At 42.0% G+C, this 11,385-nt stretch overlaps 1 protein-coding gene across 1 annotated transcript; it reads right to left on the bottom strand.

Annotated features, from left to right (window-relative positions):
* Window positions 1-479: 479 nt before the first annotated feature.
* Gins3 (GINS complex subunit 3) lies at window positions 480-7,800 on the bottom strand. Its single transcript, XM_027939205.3, has 3 exons — window positions 7,454-7,800; window positions 4,365-4,598; window positions 480-2,028 (listed from the first exon to the last, which is right to left on the bottom strand). Exons 1-3 carry the CDS (start codon window positions 7,637-7,639, stop codon window positions 1,798-1,800), a joined length of 651 nt encoding a protein of 216 aa, XP_027795006.1. The 5' UTR covers window positions 7,640-7,800; the 3' UTR covers window positions 480-1,797.
* Between the last annotated feature and the right edge of the window lie 3,585 nt (window positions 7,801-11,385).

The raw sequence follows: 11,385 nt of genomic DNA, 5'->3' as shown, positions 1-11,385 counted from the left end.
GGAGTTCAGGCAATAAAGTTTCCTGTTTGAACATACAAGTGCTTTGTGGCAGCTCGGTGATTTGTGCCCAGCCAGACTGCGGCAGGGGAGAATTACCAGGAAGAGAGCTAATCTGACAAGTTTGCAGGCAGATGTGCAACAAAAATGGGCACAAAAGTTACATGTGATGTAATTTGTGCAAAATTTAAAATGGAATAAATTCCGTATATGCATGCCCTCATATTTTTAGCATGTAGCCCGTTTTTTTTTTTTTTTTTAAGAAAGGGGTAAAAATGGCAGCAGCTTTAGGATTGTCTTTAAATACAAAGCTGTCTGTGATAATGATGCCAAAAGCAGAGTGAAAGGCTCTTCTCTGAACCGCTTCTGGGGCCCTAACTACTATACTTGGTGCACTAGCAGTGGAACTTGTCTTCTTAGGAAACGCACGTTCTGACAGATAACATACCTCCTATTTAGAGGATGTACAAACAAAAGAGCAGTTGCTAAAACGTGTTTATTTGGGCATTATTGTCAAATATGATCAAAGGCAAAATTCTCGGGTTACTTTGCTGATCATCTGTAGCACCAGTGACAGAAATAGCACTCGTACAGAATGTATTCACAGGCAAAGCTGATCACTTATTTAGCACCAAAGTCAAATTGTAAAAACATCAATTCCATCTTAAAACAGGCATTTAAAAAAACACTTGTCATTCTAAATTTGCATCAAGATATTTGCACAATCTGGATACCCAAATTCCTTTAAAACATCCAAAAATAAGGACAGTGTTCATTAGTGGTGGGAGACTAGAAAGGGAGCAGTGGTATGGAGAAAACTGCCCACTGGACAGTCCAATGGGTCCCGGGAAATTCTGTTTCCTACTCAGCCTGAGTTCCTCCTTGCTCTCCCAGGAAGAGTTTCAAGCTTGCTTAAACAGTTCCCCTTAAATGGTCGGGGATCCTCCACTTAATAATGTAGCAAAAACAACTTGCCCCTTAACCTTTGCCATGTTTTTTAAACAGGGGTCTTTACAATCTGCAATCTTCTGGTCCCGATTTCCAGATGTAACAAAGGCTGGTCAACTCCCTGACAGCCTTTCTGGACAGGAATGGAATAAGTGCACGGGTGCTCCAAAGATCAGAGACAAACACGAGCTCAGTTTAACTATGTCCCCTCTAGCTTGGCAGCAGAGTGATGATTTCAGTCCATAAAGCCCCGATACCAGAGGACAAAAACAACACCTTCTCTTCTCTGCTGTGCCATTCACCTGTCTTCCCCTTTTGCTCTCTACTGGGTGACTGTTTTGGAAATTGGGCTAATTCCCTGCAGGCAGGCAGCAGGAGATATTTACGAGTTGGGCCAACATCACGGGGGTGCTATCTTTTGTTCAACTATGAGGAAGACGAGGCAAATACACTCAAGAGAACATGATGTGAACAGGCAAAGATGACCCACTTTGTACCTGCCCTTTGCAGCTAGTGAAAGGGACATCTTATGCTGCCCAAACTCCCCAACACAAGAAATCCCAGCTCCAACTTGACTGTGATGTATGTCATTGATCCTTATTTAGCACAGACTTTGATTTCTCTTTGGCTATGTATTCTTGGGTCAAAAGGCCCAGGCTGGGTGGGACAGGCCTGGAGGACACACAGGGCCAGGGCATCCTTTCCCAACCAGTTAATCCTGACTCCTGAAACTACTGCAGGATGTATGTTATGAAACGGGATACAATCTGATCCTGTACAAGGTCAGCTAGGTCTTATCAAGGACATAAACGAGATAAATCCACCAATAACAATCCTGGGTTCTTCTGGCCTTCAGTCTTCCATGTTGGTGAATTTTCTCTTCTTATAATTCTGAACAAGGCTAGAAGCTGTGATCTGAGAAGCCTGTCCCTTCTCCCAACACTGGAAGTCATTCAGTCCTTTCTGGCCTGTTTGAAATAAGCCCCTCTCCATCTCATCTAGCTTGGCTACCAGTGCCGAAGTGTCTTCGTTGTAAGCATTCTGGGAGGAGTCCATGATGCGGCGAAAACGTCCAATAAACGTCTGCAGAAGAAGTGAACAGGGGAAATCAGGGTTGATCTCACGTCCCATAAAACCAGATCCATTTTTATCCTGGAATGTTTGTATGGCATGAAAGAATTTGTTTTCGGACTCAGAAAGAGGCCTGAGTGCTGTCTACCACTCAAATAAGCTACTGCACATTATCAAGCCTTGATTTCCTCAACTGTGAAATGGATTATTGGGAAGATTGTTATGAAAACCAATGAAGTAATATCTGCAAAGCACCCAGCTTTTCAAAAAGCATTACTCAGCCCGGTTTGGTGGTGCATGCCTATAATCCCAGAAGCTCAGGAGAATGAGGCAGGAAGATTGCATGTTCAAAGCCAGCCTCAGCAAAATAGCGAGGCCCTAAGCAATTTAGCAAGACCCTGTCCCCCCAAAATTAAAAAAGAATTAAAAAAGGGCTAGCTTGTGGCTCACTGATTAAGAACTCCTGGGTTCAATGCCTGGTACCAAAAAAGGAGCATTACTCATAATTGTCATTGTTAACAAAGGCTCTAATAATGTACTGCAGTCACATGCCAACAGCTTTCAACTGCAAGCTTTTTTAATTGAATGTGGTTTCTTTTTTTTTTTAATATTTTTTTAAAGTTATACATGGACACAATATTTTTATTTTATTTATTTATTTTTTTTAATGTGGATCAAACCCAGCTGAGGATCAAACCCAGTGCCTCACATGTGCGAGCGAGGCAAGCGCTCTGCCAATGAGCCACAACCCAGCCCTGAATGTGGTTTCTATCATTCTCGGTCTGAAATCAGGATGGAGACCCCTGAGCTCTAGCGGTGTCATTTTAAATTGGGCTCTGAGCGCAAACCACAAGTCCCTGCTCCAGTTTCTTCAACTGTGTCAGGGTGAAGTCACCCTATCTGTAAGCAATTCTAAAGCACTTAAAAGTAATAATGGGAAAAGAAAACACCCAGCTCACTAAAGAAAGGTAAGACTCCAATTTAAGCACACGTCCTGGAAACATTGTAAGACAAATGGATTTTCCTTGTTTTTATCTTTCTGCTCAAAAGAATTTCATAAGCTTGAGTTCAAGCTTATAGTCTCTATGTAGACTTCCTTTTTCTGAATGGACAGCAACGTTTTTCTTTACTATTTACATTAAAAGTAGGACTAGTACCTGGTGGGTCAAAGAACCCTTAAGCCTGATGGAGGACGTCAGCATAGCCCAGGGAGCAAACCTGTCTTGAGTTAACAGCTCTCATAAAAATAAAACTGAGGAAGTAAACTCTTTCAACTGCTTATATCCCAACAGGTAGAAAGGATGTTTCTTCTAATATTAACAGAAAAAATAATAAAATTATGAAGGGTTAAAATAAACTATGAAGAATGATAATATACACAACATGGTTTTGTTCATGAAAAATAGCATAGTTACTATTTACTGCATGTGTTAAATGGTACTACATGGTACTATTATTAATCTCCAGAACTGATGCTTGGAGAGGTCAAGTCATTTGACCAAGTCACACAATTAGTTCATGGTAGAGCCAAGTCCTAGCCACAGAACAACGGAAAGGAATAAATAACCAAGTCATTCAAGTATTTCCACTAGAAACCCCTAGACCAGACCTACAACTGGGCTGGAACCGTGTATCTAAGTGCTTGTAACTCACCAGTACCTTTTCCTCATTCCCTGGATTTGCTGTTAGTTCCAATTCTTAGCAAACATCAAGTGTAATTGAAAAGCCATGTTTTAAAAAATTATAGTTAGGAGGAAATTCTGGAGTTCTATTACACAGTAGGGTGACTACAGATAATAATAATGAATTATACATTTCAAAAAGCTAAAAGACATAATTTTTTTTTTGTGGGGGGGGCATGTACCAGGGATTGAACTCAGGCACTGAACCACTAAGCCACATCCCCAGTTCTATTTTGTATTTTATTTAGAGATAGAGTCTCACAGAGTTGCTCAGCACCTTGCTTTTGCTGAGGCTGGCTTTGAACTCGCGATCCTCCTGTCTCACCCTCCTGAACTGCTGGGATCACAGAAAAAAATCTTACTGTAAAGAATGATACATGTTACAGGAGACAGGTATATTTAATCTGATTTAAACATTATTTAACTTACAAATCTCAGAATATCATGTCACCCCATTAATATGTATGATTTTTATATTTTTATGTATCAGTTAAAAACAAATTTAAGAAATAAACTCATACACACACACACACAAACACACACGGCAGATACGGTGTAATTACAGGCCAACGTGGAATAATAACAAACTAAAGTGACATTTGGTGGCTGCCTTGGCTGGCTCCTGAGACCAGTGTAGCACCTTAGGCCTTCACACCAGTTATTTACCTGCAGAAGAGACTGAGAAATATCTGCATTCTCAGGACTGTCAAAATGCAGGAGTTGGGAACCAAATCCATAGAAATGAGGCCCCATTTTGTGGAGGTCTACCACATTGGCGTCTGCACTAAACACGGTCCTCCAGGCCTGTTGGTAGATCTTGGGAAGTTCCACAGAAAGGATGCGCCTCTTGTTGTCAAAAAGTCCTTTTGCCAGCCACAAGGGGAGTTCAATCTTCGAGCCCTGCATCAGACAAGAGGTAGATTTTAAAAACAAATGTCTGACAAAAAAAAAAAAACCAAACATAGCGCCTGGGTGACACTGTGTGTTCTCTTTGGGGTGACTGTCATATGCAGAAGACCTGGTTGTGAATGAAGAAATGAACTGTGCGGGTTGAAGTCTCATTTATTTTTATTAAATTTATTTACTTATTTGTGGTACTGGTGACTGAACCCAGGAACACTCTACCTCTGAGCTACATCCCCAGTCCTTTTTATTTTACTTTATTTATTTTTTTCGGGGGGTAGGGGGTGCTGAGGATTGAACCCAGAACCTTGTGCACGCAAGGCAAGCACTCTACCAACTGAGCTATAACCCCAGCCCCTTTTTATTTTATTTTGACAAGGTCTTGCTTAGTTGCCCAGGCTGGCCTTTAACTTGTAATCCTCCTGGTAGCTGGGATTACAGGCATGAGCCACTACACCTGGTCCTTTCTTCTAGCTTTTTAAACATGTACATTATATATCATTATTTATAGTCACCCTACTATGTAATAGCACACACTTCCTACCGTTATCTAACTAGAATTTAGTACTCACTGATCAAGTTCTCCCCAGCCTTACCTCCCCATCCTTTCCTTAGCTTCTGGTAACCACCATTCTATTCTCAACTTCTATGAGATCAACTTGAGTTTTAAGAGAAATCTCATTAAAAAAAAAAAAAAAATCAAAGATTTTTTTAAAGGAAGCAACACAAACATAAAACTCTTACAAGGGAGAACTGCAGCAAGAGCCCCTAGGTTCAATGCTTAGTACCAAACAAACAGCTTTGAGAAGGTGGGTGGTGTAAGCAGAGCTTCTGACAAAATACCACAGGCTGAAGACACATTTGTGTCTGAGTTCAAGTCTGCTAAAGCAGCCAGGATAGAGGGGCCAAGAGCAACTCCAAACATTTGGCACCAAATATCAGGGTAATCAGACACCAACTTTAAAATAGGACTTAAAAATCAAATGGAGGGCTGGGGTTGTAGCTCAGTGGTAGAGTGCTTGCCCTGCATGAGTGAGGCCCTGGATTCGATGCTCAGCACCACATAAAAATAAATAAATAAAATAAAGATATTGTGTCCATCTACAACTAAAAAAAAATATTAAAAAATCATCAAATGCAAGTTCCATGCAGGAAAAATACAGATGACAAGAGCACAACACACACACAAAATACGGTGAGAAAAAAGAAAAAGAAAAAAAAATCTAATATGCAAGTAATTTGAATCCCAGAAGGGAAGGGTCAATAGGAAGGTAAAAATAAACACAAGCATATCAATAATTAAATGTAAATGGATTAAATTTACATCAATTAAAAATTGCCAAATTCAATGAAAAGACCTAACTATATGCTTAGAAGAGACATGCCTTAAATATAAAGACACAGAAATGTTGAAAACAGGACAGAAAAAAATGTCATGCAAACACTAACCATAGGCAGCAGCAGGCAAGGCAGTGGTGCATGCCTGTAATCCCAGCAAGTGAGGCCAGGAGGACCACAAGTTCAAGGTCAGCCTCAGCAACTTAGAGACGCCCTAAGCAATTCTGAGAGCTAAGGATGTAGCTCAGTGGTAAAGTGCCCCTGGGTTCAATGTGTAGTACCAAACAAAAAACAACAACAACAACAAAAAAACCAAGTAAAATCTCAAAGTTGTTACTGCTAAGAAGGAGCCTAAGAAGACATGATTACTAAACGCAATGTGGTACTGCAGATAGAAACCTGGAATAGAAAAAGGACATTAGGTTAAAAACTAAGTAAATATGAATAAAGTTATGGCAGCATATCTCCATGTTTACCAGTTAGCACAATAAGCACAATGTACTGTATGGGATGTCAATAATGTCTGCATTTTTACAAATCACAAAGATGAGTTTAAGAATATCATTTAAAAGTATGAAGGTTGGGTTGGGGTTGTGGCTCAGTGGTAGAGTGCTTGCCTAACATGTGTGAGGCACTGGGTTCAATCCTTGGCACCACATAAACATAGATAAATAAAGATATTAAAAATATAGAGAGGTGAATTTTGAAGACATCACTAAAATGTACACAGGCCCTATGTGGGAAACCAAAGTAGATATATAATATATGTCTATAATATATATATAAAATATATATTATATATGTAATATATAATATATATAAAATATATATTATATATGTAATATATAATATATATATATGAGATATATAGTTACTATTTCATTTATATATCATTTCATATATAGTTACTATATATCTTATATGATGTGTATGTACACACACACACACACACACACATATATTTACTATTTCACTTAAAATTTGTGTTACTTTCATAAAAACTAAAACAGCCCAAACAAAAACATCCTTCTAAACAACACAGGTTAAACAGGAAATGAAAAATAACCATTACAAGTCACTGTCCTGGGACGAACCTGGGCGTGCAGCCACAGGGCCCTGGTTGGAATCCCAGCTCACGGCTTACTGGGGGGCCAACCTTTCTGTTAGGCTGACAACACCATCCTACAAGGTCGGAGGAGGATGACAGGTCACCGACGGAAAAGCTTCCTCCCCCGACCCCGCCCACGCTAGCACCCGGTAAACCTCCGGAGGGGCTGCGGGTGCCGTCGGGGGCTCCCACCGGTCCCCCAGCTGGGAGGAGGGGGCCAGTGCGGGTCGGGTCACGTGGTACCGGAGGGTCGGAGGCACGCCCGGCACCCGGCAGCTCCCGTTCCCCCGCGCTGCTGCAGTGCGCGGGGGCCAACGCGACGCGACCCTGACGCGCAGGCGCTCGGCGGGACGCACCCGCAGCGGCGGTTCGCGCGAGGCTCGGGCGGGTCCCCGGCGGCTCTCACCTGGGGCAGCTCGTGGTCCCGCTCCGCGCCCGCGCTCCGCTCCAGGAAGAAAGCGCCCAGGCGAGGTATGGGCGTCTCGGTGCGCACCGGCAGCTTCTCGTGGGACATCAGGATGTCGTCCAAGGAAAGAAAGTTCTCCTCGGGTCCCAGCGCACCCGACTCCACCCGGAAATAAGCTTCGGACATGGCGGCGAGCTGGGCCCCTCGGCTGCACTCGTGTGGTTCGAGGGGGACCAGGAAGAAGGAGAGGCCGAGGACGCTTAGGAATGGTTCGGGTTGAGCAGATCACTGCAGCCGCCGCCCGGATAAAAACTCAACAAAAACTTATTTTCCCGCGCCCGGGGGGCGGGCCAGACCCGAGCAGTCGACCAGGGCGGGGCTGCCGCGCCGGGAGCACTGCCCAGGCAGAAGCAATCGACAAAACCTGTGGATTGGTCCAGGAGACCATGGGGCTGGCGCCGCGGAGGGCGGGCCCCCCGGAAGTTTTCCTGGTGTGGAGCTTAGCATTGGGCATTAAGTAGGTTAGGTGTATTAACTGCATTTTCAACTTGATGATATTTTAAATTTACAGTGGATTTATTGGGCGGTTACTATCATAAATCAAGGGGCATCTGTATTAGATGAAATGTGCTTTACAGAAGTCAGGATGAAATTATTTTTTTGAGTCTTATAAATAACTCATGTTAGCTTCAGGTAATGATTGCTATCCTTCTGCTAACAATATCCCACCAAATTTAAATAATCCAGTTTCTTCTAAAGTGGTAATGAGAATCCAGGGAAATTACAATCTCAAAAGGGCCTTTTCTCCCCTCAAGAATCATGGAAGTGCTATTTTTCTTTTATGAATACTACATAAAATCCTGATTACCTGCTCAAAAATGTAATCCTACCATCCATACAATTATATACATTCCTTTTCAACAAGGTAAAAAACCACTGATGTTCCTTTGCATGTCAGAGATTCTTTACATAAGAGAACTTCACAGACTGGAATATCATTGCTTGCTGGGAGCCATTAGCCAAGTAGGTATGACAATTTCCTTGCCAGCCTACCCCATGTTGCTGACATGTTGCAGCGACATTGAATGTAGGTGACCTTGCTCAAGGACCAAGGCAGATTAGGGTGTTCCCGGTTTTAAGATAATCGTGTTTAGGGCGTTCCCAGTTTAGGTTCCAGGTTTAAGGTTTAAGATTATTCCTGCTGGGAATAGGGCGTATCCTGCTGCCTGAGTTCCCCTTGAGTTCTCACGGGATTCAGACAGTATATTTTGGAGATAGAAGCCCAGTGGGTGTGGATTTGGGCAGAGAACGTGGATTTGAGCAGAGAACGTGGATTTCCCCAGAACGTGATTGTAGACGGCTGGTTTGAGTTCGGGAATAAAGAGTTGCTGTTTGAATCTACAAGCTGTGTGGTGGCTCGTGATTGTGTGCCCAGCCAGACTGCGGCATTTGTGCCCAGCCAGACTGTGGCAATTGCTGCAGTCTTCAAAGACAGAAGAGAACTGGTCAATTTCTGTAAGTCCTTTTTGCAGGAAGAAGGCTCAAGTGCTAAGTGATACCTGGTGGCAGGACCCCAGCCTGCCTCTGTATTCTCAAACCCATAATATGAGATGGACCATGCTGTAGAAGCTTGGTCCCATCATGTTGAAATATCTCTTCTTGTGTGATATCATTAACAATTATACTGCAGTTGGTCCTCTGTGATATATTGGTACCAAGGCAGAATTGTTCTTGTCCAGCTGTAGTCCAGGTTAGGAATTTACATAGTTCATTTTGCAACTGGTCAGTCTTGATCATGAAAGATGCACCTGTTGTTGGGTTGACTTTCAGATCAAAACTGTCATCTGCAAACTACCATGCAATATTCCATTCATCTGTACTTGAAGTCTCCAGTGGACACACTTTGGGCTCACTCAGCACCGTGGAGGGGAGCCAAGATGCGGTTATTGCTGCCCTAATTTAGGAGGGAAAGGCCAGTCCAGCAAGAGCATCCCCTTGGGCCCAACCCCTGCAGGCTACACTGAGCTGGCCTCAGAAGCCTGGATGCTGTTGCTATCTTGGGACTATCTTCTGTATTTCGTGACGCTTTGACATCTTGGGGACTGGAGAACCAGAGAGGAATTACCCCTCCAGAGTCAGCTAATTCCTAGAGATGGCAAACAAGTGTTTTTGAACATGTCTTTGTTATACAAACCAGTCGCTTCCTTTATCTAACTCGCTCACCAATATCTCCCTGGCCTAAAGCACCATGGTAAATCACCCCAGAACCCTGTACAGGACAACTAGAGACCACCCTGCTGCCCACTAACAATCTGATCAAACAATCTGATCCTAAGCTTACTCAAGCCTGTCTCCCTGTGTCCCCATTTCTTCCCACAGAAACCACAACAAAGGCTCACCAGAGCTATGCTTTCCCTCCTTCCCTCTGCCTACTCACTGACCCTGCTATTTCCCCATGTGGCCCTTGTGGTAGGGCACAGCCCTTCGCCTGAAAACTGTGAGTAATAAAACTTCTTTCATTGTTCCTGATCACTGTGTCATCACTTGTTCACCTCCACCAGTTAAATCCCAGGTACAGTCAAAACAGTGCAGTGGGGAGTCGGCCAAATTGTGGAAAGGCTTGGTTTGTTTCTAAGGCATTTAGGCTATTCCATGGAAAGAGGGAGGGAAAAAATTAATATTTTTTAAAAAGATTTTGAGCAAGTAATAACATATTTGAGCTTCCCCTCATGATTCTTGAGGGGAAGAAGGGAAAGGGTAGATGTTGGAAAGTCAGTTTGAGCACTGTTCAGGGGTAATATCTGGCCAATGATTGGTTATAGGAGGTGAAGGATAGATAGGCGTCGAAGATTCAGATTTTGAACCTGGCTGACCAGGTGGATAGAGATGTCACAAATAGATACTCAGAATATGGGAATAGGGGTAGTTTGAGGATGTATTTAGGTTGGGATGCATGAGTCTAGAAGATACTAGACAAAAGATTTGCAACCCCGCAGAGGAACCAGCTTGGAAGTGTTAGAATTTGGGACTCATCTATTCAGAAGTAGTTATATGAAGATTTCTTTCTTAATATTTTTAAAAAACATTCAGTTGACTACACTATCCAATGTAAAAGTAAATGTAACTCACACTGATAGCATAGAATTTCTCTGATTATGGAATGTGTGTATGGTATGTATGGACGTATAGTAGTGGATATAGTTTGGAATAGAAATATAAACTAATTTGTCTAATTTAATGCAATATAGGTTATTTACTGCTGAGGACAATAAGGTATTTTTTTAAATGTAGGAACCATTAAGATAGATGCTTAGTGAGTTATCAATGTCAAAGAAAGGCATTACTTTTGTACAGAAACCAGAATACTGGCTCTGAATGCAATGCTAAAGTAAAAGACCAGTGTTTAAGATAAAATCAGATGGCCTTAGTTTTCTTATTTAATATCTTTACTCATCATGAAACTATCATTCATTGCTTGTATACTGTTACTCTATTTATTCTCTCTTTCCTTGAACTAATAAATGAATAAACTATAAAAATAAAATTAGGGCTGGGGATATGGCTCAGTGGTAGTGTGTGTGGCTAGTACATGTGAGGCCCTGGGTTTGATCCCCAGCACCACAAAAACAAACATATAAACAAACAAACAAACAAATAAATTTAGTGAAGTTTGAGTTTATGGTGCTAAACTCATCCATTCATTTGATAAAAGTGGCACATAGTTTATCAAGTGTGGATCTGTCTAAGGCTTAAATCATAAGAGACAGGAATGCTTCTCTAATCAATGCACTGGAATTCCATGAAGCAGAATTTCAGCAAACTTGTAACATTCAGAGTACACTGAGTACGTTTATAATGTACAGAATTTCAGTACTGTATTCTGAAAGGTTTCTGCTGGATACCTGAAAAATAGAATTATTTTTCCAGTATTA

This window comes from Marmota flaviventris, chromosome 18 (assembly GCF_047511675.1).
Source record: "Marmota flaviventris isolate mMarFla1 chromosome 18, mMarFla1.hap1, whole genome shotgun sequence".
Classification (NCBI taxonomy): domain Eukaryota; kingdom Metazoa; phylum Chordata; class Mammalia; order Rodentia; family Sciuridae; genus Marmota; species Marmota flaviventris.
This window is presented reverse-complemented; position numbering and strand designations above follow the sequence as displayed.